The sequence below is a fragment of the Bubalus bubalis genome, chromosome 16, assembly GCF_019923935.1.
Source record: "Bubalus bubalis isolate 160015118507 breed Murrah chromosome 16, NDDB_SH_1, whole genome shotgun sequence".
Classification (NCBI taxonomy): domain Eukaryota; kingdom Metazoa; phylum Chordata; class Mammalia; order Artiodactyla; family Bovidae; genus Bubalus; species Bubalus bubalis.
In genome coordinates, this window is record NC_059172.1 from 69611744 (window position 1) to 69629036 (window position 17293).

At 41.0% G+C, this 17293-nt stretch overlaps 1 protein-coding gene across 1 annotated transcript in view; it reads left to right on the forward strand.

Annotated features, from left to right (window-relative positions):
- The window catches only part of PIWIL4 (piwi like RNA-mediated gene silencing 4), a 55774-nt gene that overhangs the window by 24619 nt on the left and 13862 nt on the right, over positions 1-17293 (forward strand). Inside the window, exons 9-13 of the mRNA XM_025266963.3 lie at positions 3910-4033; positions 5281-5398; positions 6158-6269; positions 12717-12901; positions 14859-14931. Coding sequence (XP_025122748.2) covers positions 3910-4033; positions 5281-5398; positions 6158-6269; positions 12717-12901; positions 14859-14931 — 612 coding nt within the window. The remainder of the gene's footprint in view (positions 1-3909; positions 4034-5280; positions 5399-6157; positions 6270-12716; positions 12902-14858; positions 14932-17293) is intronic.

A 17293-nucleotide genomic window follows, 5' to 3' on the forward strand; every position in this document is an offset into this window, starting at 1 on the left:
CCGCCTCATTGAGTTGTCCTTACAGAACACATATAGCTTTGGGCATTTGGCAAAGCATTTTGTGCAAAAAATGTTCTCCATTAGTGTTTATTAAACACAGAGTTTTTTTTAATGTTTGGGGTTTTTCCTGCATGGTTAAATTCATTTTTCTTTGATGTGTTTGAGGACCTGTGACATTCTGAAAAGGGAATCATGATAAAAATCTCACTCACTTTCTTTGTAATGAGTTGTGATTCCCTGCATATCTATTGTAATTAGGGAGAAAAAGAAAGAAAATGGTACCAGTTTCTAGAATGCTTTCCTCTTTGTCCCAGGAAAGGAATGATAAATTACTATATAGTCTACTCTCAAAGTAGAAGACATCCTTTTTTTCACTTCAGCCATGTTTTAATTTTTTCTCTTTTTCTATTATTTTTTGTGTTTTAATTTTTTGTGTTGGTTTTTGCCAGCATTTGTTTGTAGATTTTTTGATGACCATTCTGACTGGTGTGAGGTGATAACCTCATTGTAGTTTTGATTTGCATTTCTCTAATAATTAGTGATGTTGAGTATCGTTTTATGTGTTTATTTGCCATCTGTATGTATTCTTTGGAGAACTGTCTGTTTAGGTCTTCTGCTCATTTTTGATTAGGCTGTTTGTTTTCTTGATATAGAGCTGTATGAGCTGCTTATATATTTTGGAGATTACCCCTTTGTCAGTTGTATCATTTGCAATTATTTCTCCCATTCTGAGGGTTGTCTTTTAATCTTGTTTATTGTTTTCCTTGCTGTTCAAAGGTTTTTAAGTTTAATTAGGTCCTATTTGTTTGTTTTTATTTCCATTGCTCTAGGAGGTGGGTCAAAGAGGATCTTGCTGTGATGTATGTCAAAGAATGTACTACCTATATTTTCCTCCAAGAGTTTTCTGGCTTTACAGTTAAGTCCTTAATCCATTTTGAGTTTGTTTTTGTATACGGTATTAGGAAATTAGTTACATTCTTTTACATGTAGCTTTCCAGCTTTCCCAGCACCACTGATTGAAGAGGCTGTCTTTTCTCCATGATATATTCTTGCCTCCTTTGTCAAAAATAAGGTGCCCATAGGTGCATAGGTTTATCTCTGGGCTTTCTACCTTGTTTCACTGGTCTGTATTCTGTCTCTGTGCCAGTACCATACTGTCTTGATGACTGTAGCTTTGCATATAGTGTTAAGTCGGAAAGGTTGATTCCTCCAGTTCCATTTTTCTCTCTCAAGATTGCTTTGGCTACTTGGGGTCTTTTATGTTTCCATACAAACTGTGAAATATTTTGTTCTAGTTCTGTGAAAAATGCCATTGGTAGTTTCATAGGGATTGCATTGAACTTATAGATTACCTTGGGTTGTATGGTCATTTGTACAATACTGATTCTTCCAATCCAAAAGCATGGTACATTTCTCCATCTGTTTGTGTTGCCTTTGACTCTTTCATCAGTGTCATAGTTTTCTGCAGGTTTTTTGTCTCCTTAGGTCGGTTTATTCATGGGTATTTTTGTTGTTGTTGCAGTGGTGAATGGGATTGTTTCCTTAATGTCCTTTTCTGGTTTTTCATTGTCAGTGTATAGGAATGCAAGTGATGTCTGTGTATTGATTTTATATCCGGGTAACTTTACTGGAAGACATCTTGATATTGACCTTTATATTTCTCTATTTTATCTTATCATAAAAACTGTTGCCAAATGCTAAGAAAATTGGGAGACAATAAAGTTCACCTGATTACACAGCGTAGTGGGTAGAATTCTTGACCATGCTCCAGGTAAATAGTAGAATACCCTCTTCTTGGAATATGTCCCAGTTTTGCTTGAGCTGTTCCCAGAACTTATAATACTCCTGCATTTTCTTCAAGGTGCTGTCTTGGATTCTGCCTCCTTTGTGAAGCCTTCCTTAATTTACCAGCCATAAATTATTTTCACTACCTTGCTCCCTATTCCTTGTGAGGGAACCAGCCCCAAGTGGTGTAACAAGCAGAGGCTCCCAAGTCTTAAGTGATAAATCCTGGTTGTGCTAATTTTCAGTTACAGGACCTTGGGAAGTTATTTAATTTCTAATGATGTTTCCTCATCAGTGAAGAAGATGATAATAGTATTTGACTCACAGTCCCGTTGTTAAGAGCTTCCCAGGTGGCTAAGTGGTAAAAAAATCTGCCTGCCAATGCAGGAGTCGCAGGCTTGATCCCTGGGTCAGGAAGATCCTCTGGAGAGGGCATGGCAACCCACTCCGGTATTCTAGCCTGGATAATCCCATGGACAGAGGAGCCTGGCAGGTGAAGTCCATAGAGTTGCAGAGTCAGACACGACAGAGCACACAACAATCACACTCTGTTGTTAAGAGTAAGTGAGGAAAGGGTCTTATTTACCAAAGAGAAATAGGCTCACAAACATAGAAAACAAACTTATGGTTATGAAAGGAGAAGTGGGGGATAAAACAGGAGTTTGGGATTAACATATATGCTACTACTATAAATATATATGTAGTAGGTATCCAACAAGGACCTACTGTATAGCACAGGGAAGTATACTAAATATTTTTATATTTAGTATTAAAAAACTATACTAAATAACCTATAAGGGAAAAGAATCTGGAAAGAATATCTAACTAAAACTCCATCACTTTGCTGTACAACAACAGGACCTTGTAAATCAATTATAGTTTAATTTAAAAAAACACAGTACTCATCCATTAAAAAAAAGACTAAATGAGGAAAAAAATAAATGCTTAGCGTACATGTATTATTTGTGCTTCTGGTCTACCTTGCTTTGTAGATCATGTGGTTATGTGTAAAGGCAGGGACTGTGCCTCTTTTTTATTTGTATTCCCTTCAGTCCCTGGAATATAGCAAGCACAAGATATGAAGGAATGAAGTCATGTATAAAAACTCTTTCTACCAATGCTTCTCCAAGCTTTTCAGCCATAGCATTGTTGTAATCACCACTTTAATGTTTCCTGAATTGTTTTTTATTTTAATGACTTAAAGTCTTTATTGAAGACAGAAGCCCTCACGGCTGGCTTCCTGCATTATGATTATTGATGTCAGCATCACGTGGTCCCCAGGCATTTTGTAAATTATAATTCCTGTTCTGTCATCAGTGTTGAGTAAGCTATACTGGTGTTAATGGGAACTTTGCCTTTGGAAGGTAAATGAACTCATGGCAAGGTGAGAATGTTGAAATTCAAGTTTATGAAGGGAAAGGGGGTGGGGAAGGAACTAATGATTGCCGAGGACTTATTATAAACCAGACACCGTGCTAGTGGTTTACATGGGACACCTCTGGGCTCTTGTTCTCCTCATTTCATAGAGGAGGAAAGGTAAGCCCCTTCCCCAGTGTCATGGTCCAAGTAGATAGACTATCTGTGGATCAGATTTACATTTGTCAGAGTTCAAAGCTACTTCCCTGTAACATCATACTGTCTTGGAAAGTAAGGACAGTTGTGCTCTTTGGGGAAATCTGAGCTTGACTCAGTATGACCATTGCCTCCGACTTGTGTATGATATTTTCATAATGCACACAGGCGCCAGAGCCAGTTAGCTGCACATGGGTCAGCTGGCCTCAGTCTCCAGTGGCAGTGCTGCCCCTGGGGTCATGGTACTATGGATTTCATCCAGCTTACGACTCTGGATGAAACTCAGAAGAGAGCAAGAAAATGTTTGGGGAAAAAAAGTGGTATTGAATTATAAGAGGTAATAATTAAAATCATGAAGCTGCCCCTGAGATGTAAGAGATAGGTCCCAGGAAGGAAGTAGAAATGAGTAGGTTACTGTGGGGATTAGTAGGGACTTTTTTTCCCCTTCTATTGAAGAGTTTCTTATCTATTCATTTGTTGCTTTTAAGCAAGGGTGCTCATTGTATAGTGTTTCCATATTAACTTTTCCCTCATTAATCTTGCATTCTGTAGCAATACGATATTACCTTATCTGACCTGAACCAGCCAGTTCTTGTTAGTCTGTTGAAAAACAAGAAAAATGACAACTCTGAGGCTCAGATGGCCCACCTGATTCCCGAGCTCTGCTTTCTAACGGGTAATGTTTGTATTTGATTCTCTCTCAAGTTCTTGATCACAGACTCATGACACTTTGCAGTGGGCAAAGCCTCCTTAAGTTAGATGAGTGCCAGAGCTCTAATTTAACCCAGGGAGGATGACTCTTAGGTAATCTACTTGATCACAGAGGAAGTGGGAGGGTAGAGTGCCCTTTGGAAATTGGTCAGCACCGTGAAGGTTATCTATTTCCTTTATCTCGTGTATTCCATTTGTTACTTTGACATTAAATTGGTTGCCAGATGTTTTACTGAAACCAAGCTATTTCCCCCGTTTTTGAACTTCACTAGGCTAGGTGTTGCCAGTGCAGATGTAAGACACCCAAGTTCAGTCCCCGGATCAGGAAGATCCCCTGAAGGAGGGCGTAGCAGCCCACTCCAATATTCATGCTTGGAGAGTCCCATGGACAGAGGAGCCTGGAGGGCTTCAGTCCCTGGGGTCGCAAAGAGTTGAACATGACTAAAGCGACTTAGCACACATGCAGGCTAGGATTTAATTTTCTTCAGGTGTATTCTTTGAGAGGTGCCAAAATACTCTTTGTTTTCTTTTTGCATGAGCTCCAGAAGGTAATCTTCACTCTACGCTAGAATCAAAAAAAAAAAAAAATACTATCTAAGATTCTTTTAATCATGTTCATCTGATTACCAGGGTGAGACTGAGACGGGAGGACTTTCTACATTTTACACTTATGATGCTCGAATGAGTTTGATGTGCATGTGTTTATTCTGCAATTAGAGAAGTTAATAAGGATACCATCCTTGCAGAGAGGGATGAACATTCTTAGTGATACTGTGGCATTTCACATCTGCATAGTCCTCTTGATGGTCTCTAGCCACACTGGTCCCTGAGCACTTGACGCATGACTAGTGTGACTGAGGGATTGGATGGAGCTTTGCTGTAAGTGTAAAGATATAGAATAGACGTCCAAGATGTAGTGTGAAACAAAAGAGAAACTATCTCATTAACTCACTTTTTATATTGGACATGTGTTGAAATGATAATATTTTGGATATTCTGAGTTACTGTTTGAATAATTGCATCTGTTTCTTTCTGGCTCTTTTTAAATGTGACTACTAGAAAACATTTTAAATGAAAAGGTGGCTTGCCTTGCTGTCAGATGGTGAATCTGATTCAGTTTAAGTTCAGAGTTTTATTACTCTGTGCCTAAGATGGGCTGGATTACATTGAGGACTGTTCATGTTTCACTTTGTTTTCATTCACAATGTATAGGGATGCCTGGCCAGGCGACCTCTGATTTCCAGCTGATGAAGGCTGTGGCTAAAGAAACTCGTCTCGATCCTTTGGTAAGGCAGCAGCACCTGGCCAGGCTTGCGGATGACTTCCAGAGGTATGGGGACATCTCCACATCCAGATGCTCCACAAAGTCTCTTTGTTGATATTTGTTATCAAGAATAATATCTCACCTATACTGAGCACCTAGCATGTGCCAGGCAGTGTGGTGGCACTCTCTGTGGATTGCCACATTTAACCTTTTCATTACCCCTATGAAATAGCTAAGTTAGTCCTACATTTTGTCAATCAGGAAACCATGGCTTTAAAAGATTTCAGAGTTTGCTCAAGGTCCATGTTATTCAGTGTCAGAATTTGTATTTGAAGCCTGACCTATTTGGCTCAGGGGCTTCTTCAGTGAATCAGTAGTAAAGAATCCACCTGCAATGCAGGAGATGCAGGAGACTCAGGTTCAATCCCTGGGTTGGGAAGATCCCCTGGAGGAGGGCATGGCAAGCCAGTATTCTTGCCTGGAGAATCCTATGGACAGAGGAGCCTGGCAGGCTGTAGTCAATAGGGTCACAAAGAGTCGGACATGACTGAAGTGACTGAGGACACATGCAGACAGTGTTTGGCTCAATGGCCCATTGTATTTACCAGAGGGCCACACTGGGAGCATTTCCATCCCTTGGAGTCCCCCATGGGTGCAGTCCTCCTATAATTCCTTGGAGCAGAGAAAAAATGGTGAATAGAAATAGAAGTCAGGAACCCTAAAAAATCAGTCTCTGAATAATTAACATTATAATTTTATCTCTAATGATTACAATTTTTAATTAGTAAGCATTTTTAATGACTTAAGACTCAACTCTGTCAACAGAAACAAGGAGGCTCGTTTTGAGCTGGAGACCTGGGGGCTGCATTTTGGATGCCAGATGTCTCTGACTGGCCGTGTTGCACCTGCAGAAAAAATAATAATGCAAGACCACATAGTAAGTTCTGTAATTTTATTTTCATTTAAAAGTATTTTCTCTTGAATGTATGTCAGTTTGATCATAAGTCAGAGTAGGATTATGATATAATGTTCATTTGCTTTCTCTGTGGCCTCTTCCCAGGTGGTACGAGTAGTAAAGAACCCACCTGCCAATGCAGGAGATGTTAAGAGATGTGGGTTCCATCCCTGGGTTGGGAAGATCCCCTGGACGAGGGCATGGAAACCCCCTCCAGTATTCTTACCTGGAGAATCCCATGGACAGAAGAGCCTGGCGGGCTACAGTCCATAGGGTCGCCAAGCATTGGACACAACTGAACTGACTTAGCACAGTATATTTCGCCACCCTCCCTTTGTCCTAAACCCCAAGGACCCTCTGTTTTCCTTTTTAATCTGAGTGTACAAGGATTTAGTGGCACCCAGCAGATTTAGGTTAGTGTGATATGGTGTCACATTTACAGATGCATTAGAAGACTTCCCTGGTTGTCCTTTGGTTAAGAATCCACCTGCCAAGGCAGGGGACACAGGTTCGATCGCTGGTCCAGGGAGATTCCACATGCTATGAAGCAGCTAAGGCCACATACTGCAATTACTGAAGCCCACGTGCTGTAGAGCCAGTTCTCTGCAACAAGAGAAGCTGCCTCAATGAGAAGCCCCTCACTGCTTCTCAGTGAAGAGTAGACCCTGCTTGCCACCACAAGAGAATATCCGCACACAGCAGCGATGACCCAGTGCAGCCAAATATAAATAAATAAAAGATGCATTACAAAATGGTACTTCACGCCATTGCAATCAAAACATGTAACTATTATTAGGTGGTGTTGTACTCTTATATCGCTTAAAAAATTTGTGGTACCTGAAAATGTTTTAACTGGTGGAGGTTAATTCCAGTAGACTGTGTTTCCTGATACCAGAGTTCTTTCTCTTCCCCAAAATAGAATGCTGCTCAGTTGGCATAAACGTGAAGAAATTCTCCCAGAGCTCACCTAGCCATAGCAGTTAGGCAGAGAGGCATTCAGAAACCTGGAGAGACAAATCATTGCCTCTCTGGGGTTCCCACTGGAAAAAAAAAATGAACCAATATTATGCAAAAATTGTACATTCTCTACTTTGCCCCTCTGTTTTGCCCGTTTTTAAAGTGAGTTACATTTCATTTTTAAAGGTGTTCTTCTTGCCCTTATTTGATGCAGGTAAGTCAGCATGTTGAAATTAATGATTGAGCAGTGAATGTTTTTTGTTTTTTGTTTTTTGTTTTTTGTTTTGTAGGATGGGGTTTCTTTTTTTTTCATTATTGCTTTTTGATAATCTATTCAAATAACCAAAATCCTTGTTGGAGAAGCTAAGGAAAAACTAAACACAAAATACTGTCAAGTCCTAAAATGTACACCCCCATTAAGATCTTGGTCAGGAGTCAGTAAAAAGAAGCTCAGTTTTAGTTCTACACGTGAAGTGAGATGTAAAATATTTTAAATGGTCTGTTTCATCATCTGTAGGTAATCATACTTGTTAGAGTTTTGTTTGCATATTTTGGCCCAGAATCAGATCTTTATAGGAGTACTGTGTTCTCAGTCATGTCCAACTCTTTGCAGCCCCATGGACTTTAGCCTCCCTGGCTCCTCTGTCCGTGGGATTTCCCAGGCAACAATATTGGAGTGGGCTGCCATTTCCTACTCCAGAGAGTACTCTTACTCCAGAGATCGAACCCACATCTCTTCCATCTCTTGCATTGACAGGCGGATTCTTTACCAGTACTCTTGCCTGGAAAATCCCATGGGCGGAGGAGCCTGGTGTGCTGCAGTCCATGGGGTCGCTAAGAGTTGGACACAACTGAGTGACTTCACTTTCACTTTTCACTTTCATACATTAGAGAGGGAAATGGCAACCCACTCCAGTGTTCTTGCCTGGAGAATCCCAGGGACGGAGGAGCCTGGTGGGCTGCTGTCTATGGGGTTGCACAGAGTCGGACACGACTGAAGTGACTTAACAGCAACAGCAGCATCACCTGGGAATCCCCCCTTCATAGAAGGGGCACTAAAGTGGAGAACCCGCCCCCTAGAGGTGGTATTGGGTAGGTTAGAATTGTCTGTGTCAGTGACTTCTCAGCTGATCCTGCTTTTTTAAAACTGGATTTGAGAAACTGGGGCTTCCCTGATAGCTCAGTTGGTAAAGAATCTGCCTGTAATGCAGGAGACCTGGGTTCGATCCCTGGGTTGGGAAGATCCCCTGGAGAAGGGAAGGGCTACCCACTCCAATATTCTTGGGCTTCCCTTGTGGCTCAGCTGGTAAAGAATGTGCCCGAAATGCAGGACACCTGGGTTCGATCCCTGGGTTGGGAAGATCCCCTGGAGAAGGGAAAGGCTACCCACTCCAGTATTCTGGCCTGGAGAATTCTGTGGACAGTATAGTTCAGTTCAGTTCAGTCACTCAGTCTTGTCTGACTCTTTGTGACCCCATGGACTAGACACACCAGTCTTCCCTGTCCATCACCAACTCCCAGAGCTTGTTCAAACTCATATCCATCGAGTCAGTGATGCCATCCAACCATCTCATCCTCTGTTGTCACCTTCTCCTCCCACCTTCCATCTTTCCCAGCATCAGGGTCTTTTAAACTGAGTCAGTTCTTCATATCAGGTGGCCAAAGTACTGGAGTTTCAGCTTCAGCATCAGTCCTTCCAATGAATATTCAAGACTGATTTCCATTAGGATAGACTGGTTGGTTCTCCTTGCAGTCCAAGGGACTCTCAAGAGTCTTCTCCAATACCACAGTTCAAAAGCATCAGTTCTTCAGCGCTCAGCTTTCTTTACAGTCCAGCTCTCACATCCATACATGACTACTGGAAAAACCATAGCTTTGACTAGATGGACCTTTGTTGGCAAAGTAATATCTCTGCTTTTAATATGCTGTCTAGTTTGGTCATAGCTTTTCTTCCAGGGAGCAAGTGTCTTTTAATTTCATAGCAGCAATCACCATCTGCAGTGATTTTGGAGCTCCCCAAAATAAAGTATGTCACTGTTTCTGTTGTTTCCCCATCTATTTGAAGTGATGGGACCAGATGCCATGATCTTAATTTTCTGAATGTTGAGTTTTAAGCCAACTTTTTCACTCTCCTCTTTCACTTCCATCAAGAGGCTCTTCAGTTCCACTTCACTTTTTGCCATGAGAGTGGTATCATCTGCATATCTGAGGTTATTGATATTTCTCCCAGAAATCTTGATTCCAGCTTGTGCTTCATCCAGCCTGGCATTTCACATGATGTACTCTGCATATAAGTTAAATAAGCAGGGTGACAATATACAGCCTTGACGTTCTCCTTTCCCAGTTTGGAACCAGTCTGTTGTTCCATGTCCAGTTCTAACTGTTGTTTCCTGACCTGCATACAGATTTCTCAGGAGGCAGGTCAAGTGGTCTGGTATTCCCATCTCTTGAAGAACTTTCCACAGTTTGTTGTGATCCACACAGTCAAAGGCTTTGGCATAGTCAGTACAGCAGAAATAGATGTTTTTCTGGAACTCTCTTGCTTTTTTGATGATCCAGCGGATGTTGGCAATTTGATCTCTGGTTCCTCTGCCTTCTCTAAAACCAGCTTGAACATCTGGAAGTCCATGGTTCACATACTGTTGAACCCTGGCTTGGAGAATCTTAAGCATTACTTTGCTAGCATGTGAGATGAGTGCAGTTGTGTGATCGTTTGACCATTCTTTGGCATTGCCTTTTTTTGGAATTGGAATGAAAACTAACCTTTTCCAGTCCTGTGGCCACTGCTGAGTTTTCCAGATTTGCTGGCATATTGAGTGCAGCACTTTCATAGCATCATCTTTCAGGATTTGAAATAGCTCAGCTGGAATTCCATCACCTCCACTAGCTTTGTTTGTAGTGATGCTTCCTAAAGCCCACTTGACTTCACCTTTCAGGATGTCTGGCTCTAGGTGGGTGATCACACCATCATGGTTATCTGGGTCATAAAGATCTGTTTTGTATAGTTCTTCTGTGTATTCTTGCCACCTCTTCTTATTATCTTCTGCTGTTGTTAGATCCATACCATTTCTGTCCTTTATTGTGCTCATCTTTGCATGAAATGTTCCCTTGGTATCCCTAATTTTCTTGAAGAGATCTCAAGTCTTTCCCATTCTATTGTTTTCCTCTATTTCTTTGCATTGATCACTGAGGAAGGCTTTCTTATCTCTCCCTGCTATTCTTTGGAACTCTGCATTCAAATAGGTATATCTTTCCTTTTCTGCTTTGCCTTTAGCTTCTCTTCTTTGCTCAGCTATTTGTAAGCCCTTGTCAGACAACCATTTGCCTTTTTGCATTTCTTTTTCTTGGGGATTGTCTTGATCACTGCCTCTTGCACAATGTCATGAACCTCCGTCCATAGTTCTTCAGGCACTCTATCAGATCTAATCCCTTGAATCTATTTCTCACTTCCACTCTATAATTGTAAGGGATTTGATTTAGGTCATACCTGAATGGTCTAGTGGTTTTCCCTACTTTCTTTAATTTAAGTCTGAATTTGTCAAGGAGTTGATGATCTGAGCCAGAGTCAGCTCCCAGTCTTGTTTTTCCTGACTGTATAGAGCCTCTCCATCTTTGGCTGCAAAGAATATAATCAATCTTATTTCAGTATTGACCATCTGCTGATGTCCATGTGTAGAGTCTTCTCTTGTGTTATTGGAAGAGGGTGTTTGCTATGACCAGTGCATTCTCTTGGCAAAACTCCGTTAACCTTTGCCCTGATTCATTTTGTACTCCAAGGCCAAATTTGCCTGTTACTCCAGGTAGCTCTTGACTCCCTACATTTGCATTCCAGTCCCCTATAATGATGAGGACATCTTTTTTTGGTGTTAGTTTTAAAAGGTTTTGTAGGTCTTCATAGAACCATTCGACTTTAGCTTCTTTACAATTACTGATAGGGGTGTAGACTTGGATTTCTGTGATATTGAATGGTTTGCCTTGGAAATGAACAGAGATCATTTTATCGTTTTTGATATTGCATCCAAGTACTGCATTTTGGACTCTTTTGTTGACTATGATGGTTGCATAAAGTCGAACATGACTGAGTGACTTTCACTTTGAGAAACTGAGTACAGAAAAAGTTCACAGGCCTCAGAGTGGCCTTGGGTGTGTGTCCTGGGTCACCTGCCAGCTGGTAAAGGTGGGAGTGTAGGTGAGAGGGCTGTGGTTCTCCTCACACTGGCTGTAACGGGAAAGAATGAATCCTGGCTCAAGACAGAGCCCTTCTGGAGGCCAAACCCTGCCCCTTGGTTCTTAGGTGAAGATTGTCCCCTGAAGCTGAGCCCCTGCCTGGCCTTCTGTGACATAGCACTGGGAGGATGGCTGGGGCCTGGTAGTCAGAGTGCTTGGTGGAAAATGCCCTGACTGCAAAGTCAAGTCCACTGCCACCAGCTGGCTCCATAACCACTTTCAGCCGTCAGTTTTCAGTCTGTAAAATAAGGGGATTGCAATGCTTCTTAAATAGTACTATGCGGACGAATCACTGGGAAATTCGTTAACATGCAGAGTCTGGTCCAGTGGGTCTGGGATGGGGCCCAGGACTGCATTTCTGACGAGCTCTCAGGAGACAGCGCTGCTACAAGACGACACTCTGAGTAGCAAGGGATTCGCTTATAGTGTCCTTTTAAATTCTACCAGTGGTTCTTCCTGGCTCATGCACCAGGGACTTTTGATTTGATTTCAGAAAGCTGGGGACTAGTCTGAAGTCTGCCCTCTTCAATGTCGGGAGCTTGTTCTTCCCGGTCACCTGGGGAACCGTCCAAGAATAAGATAGGAGCCTGTGTCTTGGCTTCATCTTTGCTTCTGGATATAGCTACTCCTAGTATAATGTGTAGTCTTAATTGTAGGCTCTTTTCATCTCAGTATGGTGACCTGGAAGATCAGTCATCAGCATTTCCCACTTACGACTTCTAGATGCCTAAAGCAAAGAGACCAAACGAGACAGTCATTCATGTGAGCTTTTGTAGTAAAGATCTTAGGCTTGTAGAGCTGGAAGGGAACCTAGAGATTTGTGTGGGGTTTGCTTTTGGGGTTGTTTTTTTTCTCTTGGTCACACTGTGCAGCTTATGGGGTCTTAGTTCCCCCACCAGGGATTGAACCTGTGCCCTCAGCAGTCAAAGCTTGGAGTCCTAACCACTGGACCGCTAGGGAATTCCTGGGAACCTAGAGATTTGAACCGGACACTTGCCTTTGCCATGGCAGAGCCCATGAGGTGAAGGGACTTGCCAAGGATCTACAGGCAAGGAAGGGTTGACCTGGGATGTCATTCAGTTGCCTCCACTCCCAAAAAGTGTGTGTTGTGTTCAGATGTGAAGTACTTATATGTGTGGTTTAAGTCTGTGAGTAGCAAACTGTACTGAATTGTTCTGTTATGTCAAATATGAAATATCTCCACATTGTCTTTTTTATTTAATTATTCTCTGTTATTTTTCTCAGTGTCAACCTGCATCTGCAGCTGACTGGTCCAAGGATATACGAATTTGCAAGGTTTTAAGTGCACAGTCTTTGAATAAATGGCTGGTTATATGTAGTAACAGAGCTGAAAGTGTGACAGAGAACTTTCTGAACTGCTTGAGAAGAGTTGGAGGTCCCATGGGATTTAATGTGGATTGCCCCAAAATGTGAGAAGATGCTGAAATTTCTCCTCATTTTTTTCATATGTTAATATGGTTTGATTAGAAAGGTAATAGGAGTTAATGGCTGAAAGAGCTACAAATGTTTCTATGTCGGTAAAATTTCCTACTATAGAGTCCCGAGAAAATAGTTATACGTAGAGTTGGCAATGATTAAAATTTTATCCAGTTAAGATGTATTTTATGTTGGTCTTTGTAAAACTTTATTTTCATAATTCTTCCTAGGCAGTAGTCTCATTACCTCAATGTCTTTCCAATACTAGTTGAGATATGAATTCTTAATAAATCCATATATTGCCTTCTCAGCTTTTTTCTTAATTCCTCCATATCACTTGTTTATAAAACTTAACAGCAGTCAGGATATTAACAAAAGTTGCATTTCCTGACTTATTTGATAGATTTTATGATTTAAAATTTAATGTAAAAATAAATCTGAAACAAGTTTTCTTCTTCTGTTCCTGTGGCATAAGATTAGTCATCTAGATAGTTTGCTGATAGAACCAGGTCATTCATTTAGCCTTTGAACGTTTATTGAGTATCTACTACTACATAGTAAATGCTTTGCTATTTGCATGGGATGAGAGAAATATGACACTTTCAATTTAGTAAGGGATCCATTCATATACAATCATACTCAAAGCTGAATACTGTTTTAATTTAGAAAAGCCACAAAGTTGGTCATGCCTTACTTCATTGCTTAAAAAAAGAACAACAGATACTTCTTTCTCTTTGTTGTAGTGGAGGTGCAAATGTCCTAATTGCCAGGGTGGGGAGTTAATCTTTAAATACATGGTTACTAATTAGTTACATCATCAGCTCAGGAATTGTTGTAAACCGTAGCTGTTCCCGAAGTCTCATTTTACACTGTCGTCTAGAATTCTCTTCTTATCAAATCTGTTAACAAATCGCCTGGTTTGAGTTTTACCTGCTCTAATTTCTCTCAACCCATGAGGTAAGAAGACAGGAAAAGATTAAAGAAAGAAGCTACAGTCTCAGATCTGGACTGGCATCACAGGCTCTTTTTCACCCGGATTGCAACAAGTCTTGCTCTTGTTCTGCTCTTGGCCTGTTTTATCTGAAAGCCCATATTTTATTCCATCCTTTTTCTCTCCTGTGGCGTATCTATTTACTTATTAGATTTATATGCATAGTTTCTCCCATCTGAAAGAGCAGTGCTGGTCAGTCCTGTTGTAACCAGCGCCAGGCAGATGTCGGTCCTGCCACCTGGTGGGCAAGCTTTCAAAGGCCCCTGGGCATTGGGACCGTTCCAACCATATATACATATGAGAGGTCGAACCCTTGTCAAGAAAAGAGATCTATAAATTCCTCTGAGTGGAATCATTTTCTGTAACCTCTGGCCCCTAATATACTGTAGCCACAGAACAGATAATTGATCAGTACTTGTCCACTGATTGATTGATTAATTAAGGTTAGATATTCCAGGTTCCATGCAAGATGCCACTAAGGGAAAAAAACCTTTTAGTTTGAATCATACAGATTAACTGGATATCTTGATCTCAGTAATCTAATGATTTTTATTTTAGAGTTCCCATGGAGATTCAGATTACAGAATTTTTTTTTAGTCCCAATTTAACTTGAACTCTGTTTCAAACATTTGATAGTGAGACTTGTAGTTTCAAAAGTATGCCTTCAATTCCATTTTAAACAACAGAATTGTTGTTTAGATAGAATCTGTGGGGACTCTATACAATGGAGAAAATTTCAGTTTTCACTAATCTGTTTTTTATGTTAATAAAAATAGTAATTAAATGTTTCTGGCATATCTTGTTTGACAGAAGCAATTTTAGACACAAAAGATTTCAGTTTAATGATTTTTTCCCTCAAATTATAGTCTGTTATAAATATTGACTGCTATTATTTTTAATGCTATATGATTATGTGCTACTAAAATTTATACATTTTCAAAATTAATCTTTTTATGTAGCATAAAAGTACAAGAAAATCCAGCTGCGTTTATTCACGCTATACAGAAGCATGTTAAACATGAGGTTCAGTTGGTAAGTATAGGATAGTTTTTCGTGTTTTGAGGTATAATTTTTATTTTTCTTCATATCTAACAGTCTTGAAAGAAAGAATTTGAACATATTCTCCCATATGTTTTCAAATTGCTGTGCATTTCCCCAAACACCCAATAAAGTATTAATCTTGATATTTTAACCAGATAGTTTATTTTCCTTTCATATTTCTAATATTAATTTTTAACCCAGGTGGCGCTAGTGGTAAAGAATCTGCCTGCGAATGCAGGAGACACAAGAGATGTGGGTTCGATCCCTGGGTTGGGAAGATCCCCTGGAGAAGGGAATGGCAACCCACTCCAGTATTCTCGCCTGGAGAATCCCATGGACCAAGGAACCTGCTGGGCTACAGTCCATGGGAACCGAAAGGATTTGGACACGGCTGAGCGCCCACCCCTTTATCAACTTCTTGGATATTCTGCATATTTTCGGCTTGTTGGTGGGGGTCATCTTTTACTTAAGGTTTAAGATAAATTGACTCTCATCCTATAAGTGTTGAGGCACCCAGTTTTGTTCTCGTGTTTCAGGGGGTTCTTGGAAGGTGTAAGTTTTCCACGTCACCTATGGTCCCATGTTCCTCTTCCCCTGAATTTTTGTCCCCCTTCATGGGTGCCCTTTCCTTCTGCTTTATAACACCCTGAGGGATACCCACAATTGCTTCATTTCCCAAAGTATCGTATGTGTGTGTATGCATGTTGTGTGTGGTGAGTGTGTGTGTGTGTGTGTGTGTCATGAATGTATGTGTGTGTGGTGTGGTGTGGTGTGTGTGTAGTGAGTGTATGTGTGGTGTGTGTGTATGTATGTGTGGGGTCTGTGTGTAGTGTGTGCATGTGTGTGTGGTGAGTGTGTGCATGTGTGTGTGTTGTGAGTGTATGTGTAATTTGTGTGTATAGTGAGTGTGTGTATCTGTGTGTGTGTGGTGTGGTGTGTGTGTAGTGAGTGCATGTGTGTGTGGTGTGAATGTATGTGGTGAGTGTGTGTATTTGTGTGTGTGTGGTGAGTGTATGTGTTTGTGGTGTGGTGTGAGTGTAGTTTGTGTGTGTAGTGAATGTGTGTGTGGTGAGTGTGTATGTTTGTGTTTGTGTTGTATAGCTGACTTTGCTGAGGGTTTGGGGCCAAGGCACGATTACATCACATACCACCATTCCAGACAAGTTAAAATTGACTTACATTTTCGTAAAGGATTTCTCAACCCTTCCCGTGTCTTGGAAATGTTCGCTCAGCCTCTCACTGCACTGCAGTGCTTCTCTGCCCCAGCTCCTGTCTTACTCCCCTGGCTCATTCATCCCAGCTCCCAGCCTTGTTATTCATATCTCACATAAAGCAGTTTAGTTAGCTATCTCTTTCCACAAAAATTTGCCCATAAGGATGTTATTAAACCAAAGAAATTCTCACTCTAAGAGCATTTATTTTTCACTTTAAAATGTAAAATTGAACTTACAGAAAAGTTGCAGGAATAGTACTGCTGCTGCTGCTGCTGCTGCTAAGTCGCTTCGGTCGTGTCCGACTCTGTGCGACCCCATAGACGGCAGCCCACCAGGCTCCCCCATCCCTGGGATTCTCCAGGCAAGAACACTGGAGTGGGTTGCCATTTCCTTCTCCAATGCATGAACGTGAAAAGTGAAAGGGAAGTTGCTCAGTTGTGTCCAACTCTTCGCAACCCCATGGACTGCAGCCTACCAGGCTCCTCTGTCCATGGGATTTTCCAGGCAAGAGTACTGGAGTGGGGTGCCATAAAGAACTCTAATATACCATTCACTCAGATTCCCCGATTGTTGGCATTTGATCATGTTTACTATCATTTTCTGTCATTTCCTCTCCTCCCTCTTCTCCCTCCCTCTTTACCTTCCTCCCTTCCTATCTTATTTATTTATTTTTTCCTGAACATTTGAGAGTAAGTTACAGGCATGATGCACATTACCCTTTTAATACAGTTATGCACATTTCCTACAAACAGGGTCACTCTCCTACGGAACCACAGAACAACCATCAAAATCAGGGAGCAGTATAACCAGCTAATCTACCAACTCCATTCACATTTCTCCATTTGTCCCCAGAATGTTTTCTCTAATGAATAGGTCTAATATATTGCATTTAGTTGCCTTTTCTCTTTAATCTCTCCTTCAGTTTGTAACAGTTCCATAGTTTCCGTTGACTTGGATGACCTTCCAGTTTTTAAGAGTATAATAGACCAGTTATTTTATACAGTGTCTCTCACTTTGGGTTTGTCTACTGTTTCTTTATCATTAAATTCAGTTTATGCACTTTGGGCAGCAGTATCACAGGAATGATTCTGTGTTCTTACCAGGAGGTACTCCATTACTAGGGTGGTTTCTGTCAAGCT